At 44.3% G+C, this 22,961-nt stretch overlaps 1 protein-coding gene across 1 annotated transcript in view; it reads left to right on the top strand.

Annotated features, from left to right (window-relative positions):
* The window catches only part of BCR (BCR activator of RhoGEF and GTPase), a 99,831-nt gene that overhangs the window by 27,016 nt on the left and 49,854 nt on the right, over positions 1 to 22,961 (top strand). Inside the window, exon 2 of the mRNA XM_068209077.1 lies at positions 21,141 to 21,325. Coding sequence (XP_068065178.1) covers positions 21,141 to 21,325 — 185 coding nt within the window. The remainder of the gene's footprint in view (positions 1 to 21,140; positions 21,326 to 22,961) is intronic.

Here is a 22,961-nt window from a genome sequence, read left to right on the forward strand (position 1 = left end):
CTACTTGCTAAATGTACAAGCCTTGGTTGGGGTGGTTTGGTCACCTGGAGCATCACGGCTGTGCCACAGCTACCCATGGAAGGTGAGAGTTTTTCCTTTCTCAGGGCAGTCTGTGCTGAGGCTGATGCAGAGCTTCTCTTCCAGAGGCAATGGCTGCTGCAGAGCTCAGTGCAAGCCCTAATTTCCCTAAATATTTAATTGCATGGTGTAGGTTACCCATTGCTGTGTGATAGTGTGGTCTTTGCTGTCTGTGTGTTGCACAGTGAGCTGCTGGTGCAGCCCCTGAGCTCACTGTGTGCCTTGTCAAATCTGAGCCCCTGTTCAATGACTTACCCCAATCATTGCCCCAGGGTTGCTCCTTTTCCTCACTGAAGGGCACTTTCCTGTTTGTTTAAATTAATGAGTGTTTCTTCTTTCTATTTCAAATAAAATGCTGGGTTTTTTTTTTTCTAAATTGACAGGCAGTCTTGTAGTACACTGTTAGGAGCCATTGATTAAACAAAATATTTGGATTTGCTTATCTAAGTTTTTTTCTTTTTTTTTTACATAAACATTTTAAAGAATTGCAATAGGTCAAAGGATCTGCAGATCTTAGCTGTGCCTGCTTGTACATACTGAGAGCATCTTGCTTTGTGTTTGTGTTTCTGGGGAAGTGTTTTTGTTGTTTTAATTTGGATTATTCTGCAAATTACTTTCTTGTCTCAAGTAATATGTGCTTCAAAGCACTGACTTTTTAGTGTCTCTTCTGACAAAATGTTCTGAGATATAGTCCCATTAGCCTCAGTGAAAAGAACTTTCTCAAATGAATTATAAGAATCTCTTTCTGGTAACAATTTCTTTCATATTTCTTGGTCCTGGCCTGCAGGTATCTCAGACTTTTCACTTGGGGGAAAAATCAGTCTCTGAGGGAGAGACCAGGCACGTACATTTTTAAGCCCACAGAAGTAAATATTTCAGTGCATTATGTGTAGGGATCACCTCAGGAGTTCAGTTCAGAAATGTCTCTGCAGTGTAGACTATCTGCTGAAGATTGGGGCTGACAAGCATCCACATAGGATTTGAGTTAACAGAAGAAACCAGCTTGGAAGTGGAAGCATAGAGAAAATCTACTTCAAGTGCTGGGCAGCATTTTGATGAACAGAGCACGTTATTGGAGTGCAGAAACATTGTCTCAGCTGTTTGACTAAGTTCCCAAATGTTTGGTAGTACAGACTTGTGTTCTTGCATCTCACTTCTGTGACCTTATTTCATGTTAAGTCTAAAGATGGAACTCCAGATTTGTAATGGCAATTGCCATGCCGATAGCTGTCTCTAGGAATGTGGCAACAACTAAAAAACACTGGAGAATGCAGCACATGAGCATAAATGAGAAGCACAGTTGTTGAAATGGGCTTAGGAATTCACTTAATCTGCTTCTGATTTCTCCAAATGCTGTCTGCCTTCTTTTATTCCAGGGGACAAACATTATCTGTAAGGATGGGCAGGGTGACAGGGGCATTAAAAGTGCATCTGTTCTGTTATAGCTTGAGGTGGTGAGAAGCCCAGGCTTTACAGTGCCATGATTTTTGGAGTACATTTTCTTTGTCTGTGGGCACCAAGTAAGTTTTCCCACACCCTTCTTAAATCATACTATTGTATTTTGGGACAAAATAAAAGGCAGGACTTTGGCACTTCCTGACATTTGTTGAAGTACTAGAACTACAGTATATTTTAAATGCTCCCCACCTCTTCTTTTTTGCTGAATCATGTCTTTGATACTCTTTAAGTGATACTGCTACCTGTGCCTCCCTGCAAAGGATGAGATGGCAAAGCTTCCTCATCTGTTAGACCGTGGTCTTCAAATTCTTTTGTGTTAAAGGGAGTTAATGTGGCAAAAGGCTGGTTTGAAAAGCTTTGCAAGTAAGTGTTGCTCTCCAAAGAATGGCTATGCACATCAGCTATTCACCCTCACTTTTCCTAGGGAGAACTAATTTTCTTTCCTGCAGAATTGTAAGATTTGGTTACTTCCTGAGCCTAAAATAATGTGCCCTGCTGCTTAAACCTTGTTAGCAAGCTTAGACTTGCTGAAGAAGCATTTGCTTCTTCTACTCCTCAACCTGTCAGGTTTTCAGATTATCCTTACTTGTGTCCTGCTTGTAGAGCCAGGTGGAAAATAATAAAGCCCCTCTGCTTATCTGTGGTCAGCACTGACTGAAAGGGAGAGCTTATCTCTCCTCCCCATGTGTCCTAGAGGAAGCCAGGCTGAAGCAATGAATCCCATTCCTTCAGGAAATAGGAAAACCCAGCATTTGACCTAAAGGGGATGATTGATTGGAGAAAACAAACCAACAAACAAAAAAGACACCAAGTAACTGGGATTGGTGCCAAGTGGCTGAAGCTCCATTTGTGGCCTGCTCAGGTGTGGCACTGCCCAGCTGCCTTCCCACTGCAGCTCCAGAGCTCCCGGAGCAGCGCTGCTGGGGCTGCACCAGCAGTCTGGTTATGTGTGCTGGAGGTCAGAGCAGCATCCCACAGATTCAGTTTTATTTGTTTTTTGAAGTTTCATTCTGGAGAAGCATGTACAGCAGGTTTCAGCTCAAGGAAGAGCAGAGACTGCAGGTGTGAGCAGAGGGGTGGTGCAGGATATGCACAGGAGCTGGCTCAGTCTTTGTTAACCTTCCTCACACGTCAATGCTGTGACAGCAGATGTGATGTTGTGTTCCAGGGCATGATTTCAGGAGAACTGCAGGTTGTGTGGGAAGCATGCCCTTATACAATGACCTTCCTACCTGTAAGCTCTCAAAATAATAATGCAGAAGTGTTCAAGAAGATGTCAAGTCAATTACTGTGTAAGTTTGTCTGAGGACGAGCTGCTGGGACTGGCATCCATCAGGGGGGTGTGGAGAGGTAAAAACTGGAAACATAATGAATTTGAGACTGAGGAAGATTTTTCTCCATGCCATTGCAGAAGCTTTGACTAAAGGATTGGTAGTAGAACAGGTAAAAGAGGAGTAAAGAGCTGCATCCAGAAGAGCTTGACTGCAGAATAGTGCCTTGAAGGGGATTACATGCAAGATTTTGGGGTCCTGGATTTATGTAATTCTGAAATTCTTCTGTTGTGTATAGCAGGGTGTGTTGCTTGTTTCTATAGTAACTTAAAGCTGTGTAGTTTTCCTTGTTTCAAAAAGCTGTTCCTGAGTGATGCTTTGGGATTTATCTTCTTTGCAATTGAATAATTCGGCCCTTAACTGTGTAGGTTATCCTAATTCACCTAGAAAACCCTCCCTGCTATGAAAAGTGCAAGTGAGAAGCCTAAGAAGAGTTAGTTACCTGTAGGAAGTGACTTTTGCCCAAAAAACTGCAAATAGATATTTTTCTAGCTTTTACTTTACAGTTCTGAGTATGGGTAGCTATTATTTCAGTTTAAAAATGGAGAAAGTCAAAGCATTGCTGGATGCTAATCTGGCTCTTCCTGGAGTGAAACTGTTCACCTGCAGAACAAAAGACACTAATCTCAGTTGTCTTTCTGTAACGTGTCCTTAAAGTAATGAATAAAATAGCATATTCAGCACATCTGTACATCTTAGAAAGTTAAAAAGCAATGGAAGAACTTGGGGTGTTGTTTAAAAAGCCATATTTCTAAAATATTGTGGCTTTTCCCTATTACATGAAAGGAATTGCTGTCCCAGATGGTTGGACACAAAGGGATTTGGTATAGAGCAGGATTTTGTGCCATGTATTGTCTTAGTAACCATGGTGCCATGCTGTCAAGCCTTGCAGAAGAGTTTCCTAGACACTTCTCCAGTGATTGCTGTGAATCACTGACTCCGTTTTTTTTGTTTTGTGCATCTACTAGATCCAGAGAAGTACAAGTTCATGGTGCCAGTCTCATGAAAAATGAACTGCCCAGGTGATGCTGGAAGTAGGGATATTTTTTGCTAGAGCAGTCTGATTGCACTCAGAGAGCTGTGATGTTATAAGCAATTGAATTTAAGTTACTGGAATACTTCTAATTTCCAGCAGTCCTGGAGGCGTGGAAAGTGCTTTCTGCCTTGGATTTACTGCATGCCAGGACTTCTTTTCTCCAGCTGTCATTCTCAGAGAATCCACCTTCTCTTTGCCATCCGGTCTTTTTGGATTGAATTCTCTGTTTGTCACCAGCTCTTCTAGCCTTCTGTGTTTCCTCAGCTGAGATTTTTGTTCCTGTCCTTGCAGACAGAAGTGTACCTAAATTAGGCTTTAGTCCTCCTGGTTTGCAGCTCTAGCTCAGCATAAAGCTATTTCCCTGTAAATTAGTTTCATCCTTTGTGGTGGAATTTTGCTATAATTCTGATGTTACCAGGATCATTTATTAGCCACTGCCAGGAGAGGCATTAACTTATATGCAGGTATAATCTATTACAAAGGTGGCATTGAATGTGTGCCCAGGTAAGGGAGAAAAAGGCTTCAGTTTCTTTAATGGGGTAAAAATCTCTGTAGCCAGGAATTCCTGACCCTTTGAATGGAATACTGAGGGAGCATTCAGAAATTACTGGGATTTGTTTGCTTCTGCAGAAGAAAGTTGTTTGATGTGTTTCCATTTGAAGCAACTGGCTTTGAACTTCTATTTCATACTCTTTCTTCAGTGTTTTCTTCCATTTCTTCTGGACAGTACTGCAGGATGTCTGTGCTGCATTTCTTGCAAGGAATGACATCCCCAGAAATGCCACTTCTTTTTCCATGTGTAAGCTCTTTTCATCCCTGATTGAGAGCCTTGCTCTGTGGGACCAGGCTCCTGGGCTCTGCTGGTTAAAGAATGGAAGAGATTTTGGCATTGGTTGCCACTGGTATAAATCTCCTTGTACCTGGCATGAGAACAGAGGGAAAGACTGGGAACAGGGAAGTAGGTTTGACTAGACCTGTTGTTGCCATTTAAAGAAACTAAGCAGAAGGGGCTTGTCCAAAGTGGTTTCCTCCTTCCCTTTTACCAAACTCAATAAGCATGGACAGTGGAGAGGGAGAGATTTAAATTACCCAACAAATACATAGGGAGTAAGTCCTGACATCAAAGCATCTTCTCCTCCTTGCTTCCCTTAAATAATATATATTTTATACACAGCTTTTGGGCCTATTAATTGAGCTGGTTTTGGTAGGTTCAAAATGGGAATGTGGTGTTTTGAGGCTGGGCACTAAACCACAGAGCTGAGCTCACTGAGTAGTGCCTGGAGTTTTATGGCCTTGGCCTCCCTTTGCTTGCAGGCCTCCAGATGTGGAGCACAACCCACTCTGACATTCTTAGGATTTCTGTAATGTATAGACAGCATTCAGTAGGAAAAGCAGATTATTAATAGAATTTGAAGGAGGTGGGACCTTCACTGAAAGTCTTCCCTTCCAAGTTTCTTACCAAGCTGCATAGGGCAACCTGCTGTGCTGGAAGCAGAGGTTTCCTGGCCTCTGTGCAGCAATGGGGTGTAACATTCTTTCCAGCATTTTCATAAAACAAGGATAGAGAAAGGGGAATATTCACATCCAAAAACTTTTCCAGCCTTTTCCAGCCTTGTGGGCCAAGCAAGAGGAGTCCCAGCTTTTTGGGAAGCCAAGAAAAAGCTTCACATTCTGTTCAGAGAGAAGCAGTGAGGAGAGGCAAACTTGTCATCTCTAGAGGGCAGATTAGAAAGAAAATACTGTTACTGGGAGAGAGGGATATTTTAATCCTGGACTGTTCCTATGCCTGAAAGGTGAGCTTGGGTTTGAATAAGAAGTTGTACATCCAGGGGAAGCTCATTTTGCAGTATGGTCATTCCAAGTTTTAGCTGAGGAGTGGATTTTAAACCCTGTCTTTTGAAGGCACAAGCCTGCCTAATGCCAGCTAGTGCCCATCTCTCCACATTCCCAGTTACAGGATGGAATTGCCTGTGCTTCCATGTGACACTGGCATCTGCTGCTTGCTTAGCACACCTGGTGAAGAACAGCATTGATCCCTCATGCCCGTGTGAGACAGTGCTTGGGATGCCAAGACCTGCTGGTCTCCAGTGAGCTCAGGTGCCACCCGTGCCCTTTGCCTGCCCTGGAGTGTGGGAGTGGGGCCTGAGCTCCTGTTTTAAGGGCTGCTCTGGGGTTGAGCCCCATCAGGTGCACTGTTGGTAGCTGTAGAGTTAATTCTGTCATTTGCCAAGGCCCCCCTGCTGCAGTAACTGCATTGCCCTTCATCCCTAGTGAGCTGGGCTGTTGTGGCTGTGTTACCTCCTGTCTGTGCCATCCTTCCTGCCAGGACAAGGGCCAGCCTCGTGTAAAGAGCCCCCTCTGAGAGTGGCTGATAGCCAGCAATCCCTTTAGAAAAGTCTGTGTGCTGTGAGTGTTGTGCTGCAGATCCCACTGTTACTGAATTTTACATTTCACCCTTGGCTTTTTGCCAGGTCCCATGGGGATGTTGGTTTCCAAGAAGCAGTTACAGAAAAGGAATAGTGGCTGCTCTTTGCTAGGGATCTATCAGGCAGTGCTCATCTTTCCCTGGGAGGAGAGGGAGGCAGCCCTGAAAGGAGGGATCACTTGTTAGGCTCAAATCCTCCTAACCAAGACTCAGCAGCAGCAGGGATGCTTTGTGGTACTTGATTAAAATAGCCCCTTGTGTGAGCACTTCAGGTCCTGAGACTCTCCCTGCCTTTGCTCCCATGACCTTTTGTACCTCTCTGAGGCAGAGCAGTGTGTGCATGACTTCAAGGGAACTTCAGGTTTAGTCCCAGACTAAATCTCCAGGCTTGGGAAGAGGGAGCTGGCAGTTGAAGGTCCTGCCATGACTAGTAGAGAACAGGGACAGTGACTGAGGAAGCAAGTCCTCTGGTTGGCATGCAGGTTATGTGATGTCCAGGCCATTGTAGTGCCACCCTTTGATAAGGCTCAGCTGTGCTTTTTGGTTTTGCTCTTCTTGTTCCCCTCCCATTTGTCAGCATCAGGAGCTGGAGAACTGCCTTGTAACAAAGTTGAACCGAGTGTGGGTCCTTGTGCTCCTGCTGAAGAGGGGTGCAGTAACCAAAGGCAAGAGACCCATCTGCTTACAGATGCATACAACTGAGCACTGAGTGCTTTAACCTTTGAGAGGAAGTGGCTGGGCACAAGGGTACGCTGGCTTTACCTGGCAAGTCCTCACCTTGCTCACTGAGTTTGGCCTTCAGCTTCACGAAGACTTTGTGTTTAGATTAATTAATACACATGGATCAGCAATGCAGGTGATTATGAAACTCTAACTTTTTTTTCTGAGCTGTTACATTCAGGAGTAATATGCAAATGGAGTGAGTTATGCTTGTTTTGTTTCTCTTTTCCTTGTTCCTGTTAAAAGCAAACCCTTAAACAAAAATGAAATTATTCCATCATCTTTCATCTCTACCAGGCTGCTGTTAGAAGACAGCTTTGTCTTTATAAAGTGCTGAGGTCCAGCCCATTTTTATTTTAGGATAGAAGAGACATAAAGTCTTGTTTCACTTCCTGCAGCTCCTGCTGTGTGTAGCCACTTGTGGTCCCCAAGCCCTGGGTTGCTGATGTGAAACTAACAACTTAAACGGTTGTGATTATTAACAGGAAGAAAGTGCCTGAGGATATTTGTCATCTCTTTTGTGTGAACTGTGTTTCTTCCATTACAACTTGATGTCATTCTCTGTGGCATCTTTAACACCTGCTGTTTTTATAGTCTACACTTATTTGATTGAAAGCTTCTTGGCCAAGGATCTAGGCTAAAATTTGCTCAAATAGCTTGATTCTAAGTCTTATTTTCATGAGTTACTTGGGCTTGTGAGGTACCAGTGCGGTCCCAGAAATTCCCCATTTTGACTTACATTCCCAAGATTCCTTCTTTTTTATTTTTAATGTTTTTGGGATTAGAAGGAGAAGTTAATATTTGGGACAGAAAAGGAGCCTCTCGAAGGTGGTGATTGTTGTTTTATGGTAGTGATGTCCTGAACAGGGTTTCCATTGCCACATACAGCTTTTGTAATGAAATATGTGCCCACTGTGCTGGGTGGGTGCATTTTATGAGCTATATAAAATCTGGACTGGGGCATGCCCCCACTCCGAGGAAGTAAACAAATCCCCAGGTTAAGGTTTATTTTTTGGGGGACTGTCTGTCAGACCCTGTTCTTGGGGCAGGATCAAACTTTCCACTTTATGTGAGTGGATGCTGTGCTTGAAATAATTGGCTGGCTAGTCCCGTATGGCAACTTAGAAGTAGTGTTTCTTGTCTTTCTGCTGTAGTAATATTGACAGGACTCTTGTCTAATCCTATTAATTCTTAAGTATTTCAAACCTAACAAAGTGTGTGAGCCTGTCAGACAGTGTAGTTGTTGTTTAAAATTGCTGCTGAAAATTAAAGGAAGCATTAATGCAGGAAACGTAGTGGTGTGCAGAGGTTTTGTAGAAAACAGTGACTGTGCTGTTGAACAGTATCTGCTCTGTGCAGCTTGCAGTCTGAAACGTCACAACTTCTATTTCAGGGCTGTGGCAAATTGCTTGAAGCTTTTTAGGGCTGGACCAAGCATCAACACAACACGTCTTCCAAGTTTCTGTAACAGTCCCAGTAAAGCAGTATCTAAATATAGTGCTGATGTACAAGTGTTCCTTTATTTTCCCCTGTTGTGTTTTACTTGCTTCTGGTTGTACGTGTGTTCTATTTAAAGATGATTAGCCTTTTTGCTGAAGTTTTCACTCAAAATATTTGACTGTCTGCAAACACGAGATGAAAGGCAAGAGATGAAAATAAATAAATACATTTCCTTTAAAAGGAATGAAGATTTGAGGCAGCTGTGCTGCATGGAGGAGTGCAGCCATCCTTCTGGGCGTGTGCTCCCCTACTGGCACAAACATTAGCTGTACATACAATTTACTCAGTTCAGAGCAAGTATCTGGACCTGGCTAATCTTTTTCCCTTTCAAAATGGTCCAGTCAAGTCAGAAACCATGGCCTGTATCCTCTCCCTCTGACAGGGGAGCATAACTGTGAGGATTTCTTCTGTTGACAAGTGATTGATCCCTTCCAGTAAGCAGTTTATCCCATCTAAGATTTTCGTTTGCTTCCGGGCATGCCTCTGGACTTTATAAGGAGTTTAGGTTGACAGAATTTCTAAATCAGTTCCTTGGGGATAGGTGGGGTTAGAGTACCTTCCACTGCAATACAAGTTGCTGTAAATTTCTATATCCCACCTCTGTTAACATGATTTGAATGAGGCCAAAGAGTCATTTAGGTCTGTATTCTTTCTAAGGTGTCTGGTTAAGGTGCCAAGACCATATGTGTACTTGTAATGCATTTTGGCACCAAGTTCTGTTATCTCTTGCCCCACATAAAGGGCTTTTGGAAGTTCAGTGTCTTGATTTTGGATCTTGTCTTAAATATTTGAAGTTTTCTCTTCATAGTTATAGGCTGCCCTCCATAGAGCTGCTCTTTGTGTTTGTGTTTGTAGAACTGTTCTCCTCTCAAAATACTGGTTGCAGTGTCAGTTCATGCAGAACATGTCACAGCCAGGGTTTGCACGGGCACTGGTGTGGTGCCAGTGCCAGGCAGGCAGGCCAGCTCCCTGCAGCACTCAGCCAAGCAAAGGGCTCAGGGGTCCCTGGCACAAGGGGAGCTGCTTCCCATCACCAGCTGCCCTCTGGGAGCTGCCCGGGCAGGGATGTGGGTGCGTTGGGGCTTGAGAGCTCCTGAAAACAGCCCCTGTTCCTGCTACTCCCACATATTTGCCTTTTTAATGCTTTGTTCTCTAGCAAAATGTTGCTTGTAAAGGGGGGAGGGAGGAGATCCCAGGCTATTATCTGCTAAGTAGGTCGTAATTCTGGTAAATAATTGATTTTTTTTTCAGGCTTGAAATCAGAAGCAGGTCTTAAGTGCCAGTGTCAGACCACTGTGATTATCACTCCTTCTGGAATTTCAGTGCTTCAGCTTGAAGGATAGTTGTCTGGCTCTTTTGGGAGGGGTGTGTCACTGGAAATAAAAGGAGAAAGTAATTCCAAAGCCATATGGAGAAAGCATTTCTTTTGCTGTGGTATTGATTTTAAAGTTTTCTTACTTTAAACTAGGTCCTGTGAAAATTCTCTGCTTCTGGCTTCTGTTATGCTCTGGAATAGCTGCTCAGACTCTTCACCTGTTTTTATTAAGCAGTGGAATTTGGAAATGAAAGTGTTAACAGCAGCAAGCATCATCATTGGCTGTGTCTGCTCTGTATGAGACTGTCCATGCTGTACTGCTTAATCTTTTAAAATCTTACCCTGCTGTGCAGACTGCTCAGTAGGAGTCTGCTGTGGATTGCTTGGGTTCAGCCTGCATTTTGGCAGACCAAATCCTGCCCCCAGATAGCTGGGACAGCTGCTCAGTCTTCTTCTGTGGGGTGTATATGTAAATGTGTGTGTGTGTTCGTGTACAGACACTTGGTGTATGTGTTTTGTGGTTTTTAACTCTGGACACAGAGTGTTTCCTTAACAAGCTTTTTTCACCTCAAGGGAAGGAGCTCTTGTGCAGGGATGTGGGGTGTGGAGACACACTCCCCTGGAACTCTGTTTATTTTGTGACTTGCCTGGGGGTGAGTCCTCCCTGGGCAATCCTTGGCTCCATCACCTGCAGTACAGCAATAGTGCAGAGGGGCCTGCAGTGGACAGAGCTGGTTTCACAGGTAAGTCCTTCTCCTGCTTTGCCCTCTCCTGCACCAGCTGAGCTGAACTGCAGCTTCTGGCTGCCCTTGAAGAATGTGTGTGTGTGGCTGTCACAGCTGTTCAGGCAGCCAGGCTCTGATCCTGCCTGGCTCTGTGTATCCCTGCATATCCACAGCTCTCCTCGAAGTACTGGGGAGCTGCAAGAGCTCAGTTCTTGGCCTTGGTGCAAAGTTTCTGAGTGAAACAGCTTTGTGACTTGCTGGGCATGAGAACACTCAGTCTGCTTTGGGAGCTGGTGTCTGAGCAGGAGCTCTGCTTGGTATCCACAAGTCTGGGTACAGAACAAAACTCGTGGGGGACACCATCACCTACATGGGTTGTTTTGTCTTGGTTGGGATTGATGTGGTCCTGTTTTCCTTTGGCTGAAATTCATTGGCATTTTAGTGCTTCCCCTTGGCATGTCTTCAAAATCCCTTGTTGGCTCATTCATGCTGTGGGATGGCAGGGCTTAATGAAGTGGTGGTGTAACACATCTGTGTTACCAAAATAAGCTCCCTCTTATCCCATGTTTTAATAAAATCTGAACAGCAATGGACCAGTCAGTGATGCTGAAGTGTCAACCAGCATAGTTGGTGCCTGATGAAGTACACCATGAGCTCACACTGAGAGGTCTTTCCTCTCATCTGCTTTTCTGCTTTTCAGAGAACTCTGGCACCACTGTGCTGCTTGTTCTTGGATTGTGTTTTTCTAAAATTCTTCTTAATAATAATTGGAGGAGGACTTCTGCTTCTAAAAGCAGGTTCCACACAGAAGCACACAGTTAGTGAAAAGGTGGTGTGGTGTGTCAGCTGAGAACTTCCTAACCCAGAGCAGACCTTGACCTTCATCTTAAACTAGTGGTTTCAAGGGGAAAGGTATGGGGAGAAGATGGTGTTTATTGATGCTGGTAGGAAGCTGTGTTCCACCTTCAGCATCTTTAATTAAAAGAAGTTCCTATAACTACCTTGCCATGATTATGAATGACACAAAAGTGTTTTTTCTTCTCCAGCCAGATGACAGGAAGGCACTGAGCTTGGGCAGCAGCTGTGTTCAGAAAGGGTTGTCAGTGGTGTAGGCAGAACCATCTGCCCAGCAAGGCATTTAGCTTGGGCTGCTTTTTCTAGGCCAAGATAGTAAATCAATAGCTTATTTTTCACAGTGTTATAAGTAAGATGTCAATGGGAAGATTTACAGTGTAAACAGGAAGAGGGAGCTACCTTTATTGGCTTCTTAGTGTCCCAGATGCATTAGTGAGAAAACAAAACAATATTGCAAAAAAAATAAAGCCAAAGCAACTCATCCTGAGAGAGGTTGAAGATCTAGAAACACGACAGTATTCTTATCAGACATGGTACTGTTTCTTTTAAAAAGACTTTAATACCCCTCGCTGCCTAGGGCTGACCCTCCCTTCCCTTCTCACAGAACTGTCAGCTCAGTTAAACTCTTGTTTGAACAAGCCCTTTCCTCTCCATATGCCAGGACTGTTGGTCTGCTCTAGTTAAATACAGGAAAAGGTGTCTATAGAAATGGGGAGGGGTTTGAAGAGATCATGGGGTGAGAATTGCTCCATTTTGTTTCAGTTAATTTTATAATCTACTTCTCTGGAGATTCCTGTTACCAAATGTTTGAAGTGACTGCAAAACTCTGAGACAACTGTGAAGAGCAAAATAGTAAATGTGATGCTGGTCATGGTTGGAATTTTCTTCCATTCACCTGGCAGATGACAGAGCCACCCTGGGTATGAGAGCAGCAGCCCTCCCGATGCAGTCAGTACGTGCAGTTTCCACTTGGGCTTTGTTGCTGCTGGTTTTTTTTAGAACTGAAATGAAGGCTGTCGTTTGAGCACAGCAGTAGTGCTGACCTGAGCAGTCACGTTTGCTGCATCCCACCTCTGTGTTCTCAGGCTGCTGCATTGTGTGGAGAGGATCAGTGGAATGGAACAGGAACTGCTCTGCCTTACCAAATAACACTTTCCAGTTATTTTTAGCTTAGCCAGCTCCTACTGTGGTCTGCCGTGGTCCCTGCAAATGTGATTTAGGGGACAGTGGGTGGACATGGACAGGAACCTACACAGGGGAAACTGCTTGAATCCTAAAACTTTAGTCCTCATAATGAAGGCCCTGTTTTTGTTGGGGAATACTTTTGACTTCCAGGTTCTTCTCCTTACAGCAGTGCATGGTTCATGGTTGTTTACTTGTTTGGTTTTGCTCTTGTTTTTTTTTACCTTATTTTTCATGGAAACTTTTTCTCTCTTTCAGTCAGTTTGCACCTCTGATCTAGTCAATGCTAAAGCTTCTGGTGCCTTTGGCACAAAGCCACACATCCTTCAGAATGTAGCTGCCTGTCCATGTATCTCTGTGCTGAAAAGTCTCTACATGTGAACAGCCAGGCCTAAAATTTGCTTTCTTCCTGTTAGACTTGCAGTAAATGAGGACAGCTAAGCTTGGTGCACAATCCGGAGTAATGAGTGGAAAAGAAAACTGCGAAGGTGTTCCAGGGTGCTTTGGGGTTTCCTTTGCCAAGGACATCCAGTGGCCTGACTGCCAATATGAACTGAACATGGAAACCTTTCCAGCTTGCCTGAGAAAACATAAAACAGGAGAGGAATCTAAAGGCATAGATGCTGTAAGGAAAGAGCATGTTCCTGCTCTCAGTAAGGCAGGAACCTGAGGTAATAATCTGTGGTATGGGGTGTCGTGTTGTGCCATTATCACTCAGTGGTAAACAGGAGGAACAGTGGAAAAAGAAAAAAGGTCGCAGGAGTTTCACTGCTTTGGGCCCTGGCCTGCACTCTGAGTGTTTGTGCTCTCTTCCTTGAGCAGGTGGTACCTGTGTGCCTTGACCAAACTTCTCTGTCTTTACCTGTTGGCAAGGTATTTGCAGCCAGTCGTGCTGGGAACATCCCTTGTTCATCTATGTGTGTGTTGAGGCCGTAAGTGGGGCCCATTAAACCTCGTAAGTGCCCGGGAGGATGTGCAGCAGCCATTGGGACATAGGCACTGTCAGCTGTCACAGGAACATGCTGGAGGCTTGCCTTCTGCAGTGACAATGGGTGTAACTTTGTCTCCTAATGTTAGTCACACCCCACCGCTTGTAGTATATCCTAGAATTTACAAATGGCTGTGGAGACAACCCTGTATTTGAAAGGCCACATCTAAACATGGAACCTGTTCTCCTCATAATCACAGCTGTTGTTATCGGTTGGACTCCCCTGTCTGGTTTGTGGCGTGCAGTGGTTGTGCTTCCCTCCCAGTATTTCAGTTGGATTGAAACTGCTCTGAGTGTCAGATGTCTTGGAGAGATGGGAATTTACCCCTCTGCTGCTCCTGCCCTTCTGCCTGCTGTGCTGTGCACTTTGTGCAGGCCTGGCTGGGTGTGAGGTGCGTGTGATTCCTCAGCGTGCAGCACTCCGGGGCTGCTGGCTGGACTTGTCAGGAGTCAAGATGAGCAGCAGGGAACTTGTGCTGGCAGAAGGGACATCCTTGGAATTTGCATGCTGCAGAGCACTCATGTCTGGACTCTGCTGGATAATCAGGTTAGCTTCCTGGATTTTTCTAATGACTCTCTGTAGCTGTAGTGAGCAGCTGCTTCTGTCCTGTGGGAGGATGCTTTAGGTTTCCCTGAGGTGGAGAATGGCCTCAGTAGTCCCAGCTTTCCCATAATGGGTGGATCATGGAACCTCTTCTGCATGGGCATTAGATTTGCGTGGATGTTTGATCTGTCCCCACAAATGCACCAATGAGAGCAAATGCAACATGTTTTAGTAACATGCTGCTACAAACAGATCAGACCTGTCCTCTAGTCTCTGCATGAACTCTTCATGGAATATATGGGCAGATTAAAGAACTCTGATCTTCTTTTTTAGATGTTTAATGATCTGGGTTTGACACACCTAAAAGATTAAAAGTGGACTGCAGTTAATTCATCTCCTAAAGACTTAAAGGCGCTGTCTGCTATGGGGATAAAGCTCATCTGTGGTGGAGACAGAAGTTTCTTGGAGGCTGGTTAACATCCATGGCCTGGGATCCCCCTGGGGGAGGGAGGGTGGAGAGAACCACCAGCTGTCTTGCTGCTTCCATATACAAGGTACATTGCTTTCTCCTCCTTCCATCTCAAAAATAAGAAGCAATTCTCAACCTGTACATGCACATATACACTTGACTCACATGTGAGTCTTACCCTTCCTTAGCAGACATTGAAGTATTGTGTAAAATTCACATGTCACAGGTCTTGTTCCTGCGGCCTCTCCACATGGTTGAGAGATTACTTACTGGAATGAGAGAGCAGAGGGTGCAAACCTGAAATGGATGTTGGTGGGAAAATCTGCTGAAATTTTGGATTCACTAACTCCTTTTTTGCATGCTGCATAAGCTGCAGTTGTCATTCTAGTGTTCAGCAATGTATTTAGAAACCTCCCTTCCCGGGGTGCTGTTTCCTTTTGTTCTGTTCCCTGGAGAGGCTTTCACATCTCCTGCAGAAGGGACAAGTGCAGCCTGTGTGAAGCTGCTTGTTTAACTCTGGGTTTGAGCTGATGGCTGTTTCCTGGGTGAGCTGTGTTGTGTTTCACTGCAGCCCATGCTCCCAGTCAGCTCGTTCAGCAGGGTGAGGGATCATCCTCTGGACATTTTCAGTGATGGGGTGCCTGGTAAGAGTCTGTCAGCACCGATAGCTGGCTTCACTTCATGTGCCTAAAGGAGAAACATGGTCTGAGGCCATAGACAAGCTTGGAGCTAACTTGGGATGGTTTGTCTTTGATTTTATCTCGTACTGAAGAATGAGTTTACAAATTAATGGGACTTTTTGTTGCTAAATGAATTGGTTTTGTACGAGGGAGGGCTTCAGGGTTCGCTGAACATCCTTACAATGTAGGTGTACTGTCTTTATGTAGAGAAGAGATAGAAAGGATGAAGAAAGTAGTTTGTTTTGAATCTGTTTAGCATCCTAGCAGAGCTTTTTCTTTATCCATACAAAAAAAGTAAAGTCGTAGGGATTTGACATGGCAAACATATCTGTTCTTTTTCTTTTGATATTTGATCTTTGTGTCCTGGGGGACAGGCTCCTGGTATAGCTAAACACCATAAATATCATTTGTGGATCTCAGTTTTGTGTGAAATTGTACATATTGAGTGTGCTGTTTCCTGGGTTTGGAGATGATGATTCAGGATATGTCAAAGAATTAAGCAAGATGTTTAACTTTCCACAGCTTGGCTATTATATCTTTTAGAGAACAGTGCTGCATTCCCCAGGCAACTGCATTCACAGCCCATCCACACTGATGTACTTGGGCATGTGCTCAGCACTGGGCCTGAATCCCTGATCCTTCTCCAAGTAGCCTGGCCAGCACTAAGAAATAAAATGACATGTTTCTGTATTGTTTATCACCAAGTGAACAGTGATATGCAAAAGCTGGAGCTAAGGTTGGAAGGCACATTAGTAACTTTAAGGTTACAAAGGAAAAACAAAAATAGAAGGGGTGTTGCATTCCGGTAACTTATCCCTAAAGCAGCCTCGTGTAAATCCCAGGAACTGACTGAGCTTCAGCCTGAAGGAAAATGAAGCAGTGTTTTGCTTCAGTTGCAGTAGAAGCTTTTAAGTGTACCCACCCCGTATCTACTGTGTGTATCCTTCCAGTTTGGATTTCTGAGCCATGAACTAGATCACAAAGCTGATCCAGCTTAGAAGGGAAGCGTCAAAGATATTTTTCTTTGAGCTGGCTGAGTTCTTTATCTGGACCACAGGCATCTGTGGGGTTGCAGAACTAAGGGGATAAGAGGGGAAAGGGCAGTGAAGTGGTTTATGGCTTAGTGGGGGAAACCTAAAACCCTATTGCTGCCAAGACAATGCATTGTCAAGCTATGGCCTCACACATTCCCTGGCACAGAAACACAAGGGTGCAAACTGCCTTAGCTCTGTTCTGCTCTGCAGCTGTGGGGATGCTTTTGGAGTGAGTGTAGACATTACAAAGTTGTGCTAGCCATGGTACCATTCACAAAGAAGCCACAGTGATGTGGGGCTTTGGCAGGAGGTACAGCTCCCTTCCCCCTCCAGGATTCTAGGTATTTACTTAGGCAGGCAGGTCTGAGCTGCTGTGGCTTCACTGCTCTTTTAGCAGGATTAGCTGGAGCACAGCTCGCTTGGAATCTTCTCTGCATGCTGCTGCTAAGCCTCTCAAGCAGCTATGGATGTTGTGCTGCTGTGAAAGTATGACATGTGCATTTGAACCATTGTGTGGCTGTGGATTAGATGCAGATAATCTTTCTTTTTACTTAGAAGTTAATTTCTTTTACCCTTCCTGCTTTCACATTAGGTCTATGATTTCATATTTCCAAAGAATGAATGTGGCACCCAGCAGGAAGGGTGTAGGCAACAGGGCAAGGGAGCAGTGTTGCTGTGCTCTCTCTGAGTGCCAGTGAATTTGTAACTGTAAATTTGTTAGATTCTTCCTTACCCCCCAGCCAGGTGAAATTTGAAGCAGTGAGGGAGGGAAGCATTTTAGAAGAGGGGGAGGCACAAGGTCACAGAGGAAAGGAATATTATGTTTGAGAAAAACAAAAGAAAATGAAAATGGAACAGAGATGAAAAACAAGATGAGAGGATGGAAGCAGTAACTGAGGAGGGAAATGCTAGAACAGACTCATATAAGCTGAAACAAAACAAGGCCAGGCTGTTGCTGTCAGAACTAAAGGTGGAAGTAAATGCTTGAGTGGTTTTTTGCAGAATGGGTGAATTAATGATGAGCCTTTGTTGCCCCAGGTGGTTCACAGCCTGTTTTGCTGGTACAGGAGAGTGGTACTGTAAGAGAATATCAGAGGGCCAGGGGTAGAAATAGCTCCTGTTGTGTGCTGAGAGGGCTCATTTCTGTAAGTCACGGCTGCTGCTCTTCTCTATGGGATGAGATCTCTTTCAGGTTGCCCAAAGAGGAGGAGAAAGGGCTGTGCCTGGTGGTGAGATGAGAAGCAGAGCACACGTGGACCGTGTCCTAGGTGTCTCTCTCTGTGCTCTCTTAGCACACCGTGGTGGAGCCCATCAGCCTTGTTTGCCTGCCCTTTTTCTTGTCAGCAGTTATCTGTTGTTGCTGTGGTTCACCTTCCTCTGGCCTTGATGGCAAAGTTATTGATAGTAACTCTGAGCCTGGGTGGCCCTAAAATGAGAATAAGAACCCTCTTAATGCTCACCTTAGCAGAGACACTGGCTAAGAAACAAGTGCTCTTGCTTGAGCCCATGTGCTGTCTCCACTTGCCACCGAGCGTAGCAGCACCTAGAGCAGCTGCAAGTGTCAGAGCAGGTGAGCTCCTGGCTCTGATCCCTTTGCTCTGGTCCTTTGCTCCCAGGTGGAGGCTGAGCAGCCTGTGAGCATTGTGCTGGGCTGAGGAGATGTGAATAACCCAGTTTCCCTGGCAACAGCGGGCTCTTTGATCACAGAGCCACAAGGCTACCTCTGTTCCTGGTGCTCAGGCTTGCTTAGTGTGTCTGGCTATGGCAGTACTCTGCTTTTCTGGGAAAAATGGCAAATAAAAGCAAGAAGGTCTTTCTGCCTTTGAGATAATTAAAATCTCCATAGGTAGATTTCAGTGCTGCATTCAGCAATAATAGAAAGAAGAAGGATTATAACTACTTCTAAGCTTTTTAATGTGTGAAGAATCCCTGGAGGATACAGAAATAAAGTTTTAAATTCTGTATGGGGCTTTATGAACAGATCTCATAGCAGTCTGTGATACTGATAGATTTGCAAGATGACTTATTTTCTTTTTTATGGCTAGGGAGACAAAGTGATTCAAAGGTAGACTGAATCTTGTTGCAAAGCTAGGAATAAATATCCCTCTGAGCTGATCCTCCAGTTGGCATTTCCTCCAGTTTCAGGTAAAGGTTTTCCTGTGCAGTAGGAGACAGAACATGTTATGGGAGGTAGAAGTGTGAAGCTGTTTTTTAGCTGGAGAAAGTGAGGAAAGTGGAAATACTGTTACTCACTGCAAGCCTTTCTGCTAATGTATTTTAGTCTGCATTTACTCCCCCACTAAAAAAAGTGGAGCGAACTATTCATTTTGAGAGTGAGCACTGGGAGTGCAAAAAATATTCCTGCCTTAATTTCCACAGAGCGACTTGGTCTTGTTACCGCAGGAGTGCGGAGAATGGGTTTGGGTAAGAATAGTTTGAAGAGACTTCTGCAGGAAAAAGGAACTCCTCCTTGGGTGGGCTTGAGGCCAGCAGAAGTGCCCAGTACTGATGTTCCTCCTTGGATAACACCCGTGTTCAGTTGTCAGTGATGTATCACAGGTTTCTTGGGTTAGAAAGTTCCTGTTTTCAGCAGCTCCCATTCAAGCCACTGTTTAGCAAATCAACTTATATGGTGTTTTCTGAATGGCTGTGGACTCTGGAAACCTCTGACACCTGGACCAAAGTTCCTTCCAGAGAACAGATACCACCTTCCCTCTTGTTGCTGTGATTGTGCACAGTCTAACAAGTCATTTGAGGAATTCTTGAGAGCTTGAGCACAAGGTAATAACTCGAGCAGGTGGGTGACATAAAACTCACTGAGTTTGTTAAAATAATATTGCCACAGTCCTTCAGCAGCCTCAAGGCCTTGTACCAGGCTGTTACTTAGCTGGGTGGCATTTGGTACAAGCTGAGACAGAGGCTCACATCTACAGTGAGTTTATTGTTGGGTTTTCAGTATATTGTTTGTGTAAATTCCCTAGACCAGCTCTCCCTCCTGCAAAAGCCACATAGATCAAGTTTTATTCGGTTCCACATAAAGTTCACATCTTTTACTGAAATGAGTCATACTTTAACTGAGTTTACTGTGAGGGAGGAAAGTGGGCTTTAAAATGTTACTCCTCCACCCTGCCTTAGTGATGTATAACAGGATTATTAGTATGCTTGGCAGCAGCTGCTTATTATTTTAACAGAACCTGGATATTTGTGAAAACAAGAAATCGCTTCTGCTTGTGTTCAAGTGTAACTGTTTTTCATTTTTTGATGGCTTTGTCTCCCATAAGGCTCACTGGCTTCTGTAAAGGCAGATCTAGCTTGTCTCCTTGGGGCTGTTTTTCAGTTTGGGGAGAAGGTGGCATCCTGTGTCTTACAGAGGAGGAACAGCTCTGCCATTCTGTGGGCAGTGGCGCGTGCATGGCTGTTACTGTCACACACAGGACACTGCTGGGCATTGCCAGGTGAAAGTGCTTCACAGGCCCATGGAGATTGTGGTGCAGTGTCACTGTGTAGACACCAAATTTGGCTCCTCTGTGTATATTTCTTTGTGCAGAGAGATGAAAATCCTTTTAGCTTATGGCAGAAGGAGCTGCTCTGTGTATCCTTGTTACAGATTTTTGCAGGAGCAGTCTCTGTACACAGCAACTAAAGATGCCACAACCAGTTTTGCTACTCACTTTTCCTGCAGAGGTTCATTGCTGTCTCATGCAGTAATGGTTAGCTTGACTCCTCATACCACTATCCTTTTCTGCTTGTGTTTTGGATGTGTTGTTTTAGGGCTTTTTGGGGGAGGGGAGACGGGATGTATAGAAGGGAGCAGTGTGGTGGTTTGTTTATTTGTTTAAGGGGTTAAGCTCAAAATAGGAGGAGGGGCAGTCAGCAGAAGAGGACCTTTTAGGATTTTATTTTTGTTAGTAGGTTGGTTCACTTGACATGTAGGACCTTTTTTTCCTATTCTTCTTGTTGCTGAGAGCTATGGAGAGAGTTACAGTTGTCCCCTGAGTTATGTATTACCTATCTTACATAAACTGGCAGGGGCATCATCTGCTCTTGATTGGCAGAAAAGCCAGTCTGTTACCCAGTAGCTTCCTAAACCCAGACTGGTAACTTTTATGGAGCCAGCAAAAGCATTTATTTTGGTGCTAATGCTTTTGAAGGAAGATGTGAGGGCTGTAATTAAATGACCACTAATGCAAGAAAGGACTTTGCCTTTTAGGACTTAGAATAAGTGAAATGAACTTTTAGTGACAACATGAATTTAATTATATTTACTCCTGTCCTTGATGTATGTTTGACTTTGGGTTTCCTGATAACTGACCCCAGCAGCTGGGGGGCTGTGCCTGTGTTGCCCAGCCCGTGCCCTGCCTGAGCAGGCTGAGCAGAGCTATAGTATAACAGGTGACCCCAGATGGGAAGAAATGATGATGTCTGGCTCCAGATCAGAAGGCTGAAGGATAGTTTTATTAAAACTATACTATATTACCTTAATATACTACTTAAAGAGAGACTATCCTATTCTACATACTTCTTACTTACCTATCTAACTACAAACCCGTGACTCTGCTGAGAGCCCCAGCCACAGCTGGATCCCACTGGTCACTGACCCCAAACAACCTTCACCAGAATCCAACCCAGCCATCACTGCAGGTGAACAATCTCCACACCACATTCCACATGGGGAGAGCAAAGGGGCAGAGATAAAGATTGTTTTCCCTTCTTCTCTCTGTGCTTCTCCTGAGAGACAGAATGACGTCTCTCTGTGCAGAGAATGTGGATGTCACACAGAGGCTGTGTTGTGTTTTGCAGATGCCCCGTTCGGGGGGACCCCGCCCGGCTACGCGTACGATGCTGACCGCGCCGAGGAGCAGAGGCGGCACCATGACATGATGCCCTACATCGACGACTCGCCGTCCTCCTCGCCGCACCTCAGCTCCAAGAGCCGCGGCAGCCGCGACACGCTGTCCTCGGGCTCCCTGGAATCCACCAAATCAGTGAGTCCTTCCCTGCCTCCCTGCTCCCAGCAAAGCCTTGCAGGATTGCCAGGGGTCGTCGGGCTTAGCGGGGACTGCCAGTGCTGTGGGACATCACCCGACACGATACAGCCCTGCCTGGTGTTATACATTGTACATTTTAGCAGATGCTAGGCCTAAACTTCAGGGCTCAATGTTGTGTATATGATTTTTGAGCCTTTTGTGCATTTTAATGGAGAGAATTGGTGACTAATTGCAGTTGAGAGGGTCTCTAAATAGCAGATATTTTGGAAAGGAGGCTGTGGAATGAAATACATTCATACGTCTCTGCATGTGAGTTGTCATTGCCTTTCACAAGGAAAATAAAAGTTATTTTCAGGTAGGTTAAGGGTTTTGATCAAGCATCTGGAAGACCTGTTTCCTTCACCCTGTGAAAATGGAATAAAAAGAATTCAAAATGCCAGCTCTGAAACGGTGACTTTGGGTGGGAGATGGCCACTACTTGTAATGGATTTGACTATTCACTAAATAGCTGTCTATATAATCAATTATCGTAGATTAAAAATATAGAAGGGGCTGCCTTGCCTGACCTGTGGCTTAACATGGCCCTTCAGTCTACCTGGCTTTGGTTTTGCTTCAGGTTCAGTAGATGGCTATAGCTTGGAACTGTAGGAAAATTTCTATTTTTGGTTTTACAATATTCTTGGTAGTGGGTCATCTGCATGCCTTGGTAAAGAACTCTTAGCTCTGCTGTCTTCACAGCCCAAAATGTCTTTGTTTCAGCTTGGATTAGTCTCTTGAACTTTCAACCTTTTGTTTCTTTTTATCATTTTGCAGTAGATTGCAGAGCACTTGAGTCCCAAGTTGCTGTTTTCCTGAATATTTTTGTCATTTTCAAACTTCTGGGTTCCCCAAATCATTCATAAAGACGTTCAATAGCACAAAGACAACTGTCACTTCCTTCCTACATTACTTCAAAGAAAATGTGCCAAACAATCTTGAGTTCCCACATTGTAAATGACACTTTGAAATCTCTCATCCAAGTGTTTTAACTTATGTGCTGCCTTTATATTGTTCTTTCCTGTTAATTAAGACATCATGGAAGATAATTATGGATATTTTAGAGATATCAATGTACATGTAAATCAACACCATCACCATTATCAGGCAGTTTTATTTATCTTGCATCAAAAGGCAAGTCTGAGAAGTGCCACCAACCATCATTGTACACATCCTTCTGCTCCCTGTTGGTTACTGTCACAGCTATGCTTACTTCTTCCAGGATGAATTCTGGGCTAAGAATCCTTCCTGATACAGTGTCCTTGTCCTTCCTCATTTATAAAAATCATTGTCAGGATCTCTTAAAGCATTATCAAGTAGATATATTGTTGGTGTTTGCTTGGTTTTATTTGACTGTAAAGTGTAGAATCTAGTTAGCTGCTTATGCTTTAGTGAATTCATTTTGAGATGCTTTCTTATCTCTCAAGATGAGAATTCTTGTGATATGTAAGGGGCTTTTGAGTGAAGAAATTATCATTAGTAAATTCAAAAAGCTCCAAGACCATTTTAAAATTGGCTTGAGATTTTCAGGTTATGTTTCTTATGATGAAGGAAAAAACACTGTGTGTCTACACATGGCTGAGCGTTATCTTCAAAG

This window comes from Anomalospiza imberbis, chromosome 18 (genome assembly GCF_031753505.1).
Source record: "Anomalospiza imberbis isolate Cuckoo-Finch-1a 21T00152 chromosome 18, ASM3175350v1, whole genome shotgun sequence".
Lineage (NCBI taxonomy): Eukaryota > Metazoa > Chordata > Aves > Passeriformes > Viduidae > Anomalospiza > Anomalospiza imberbis.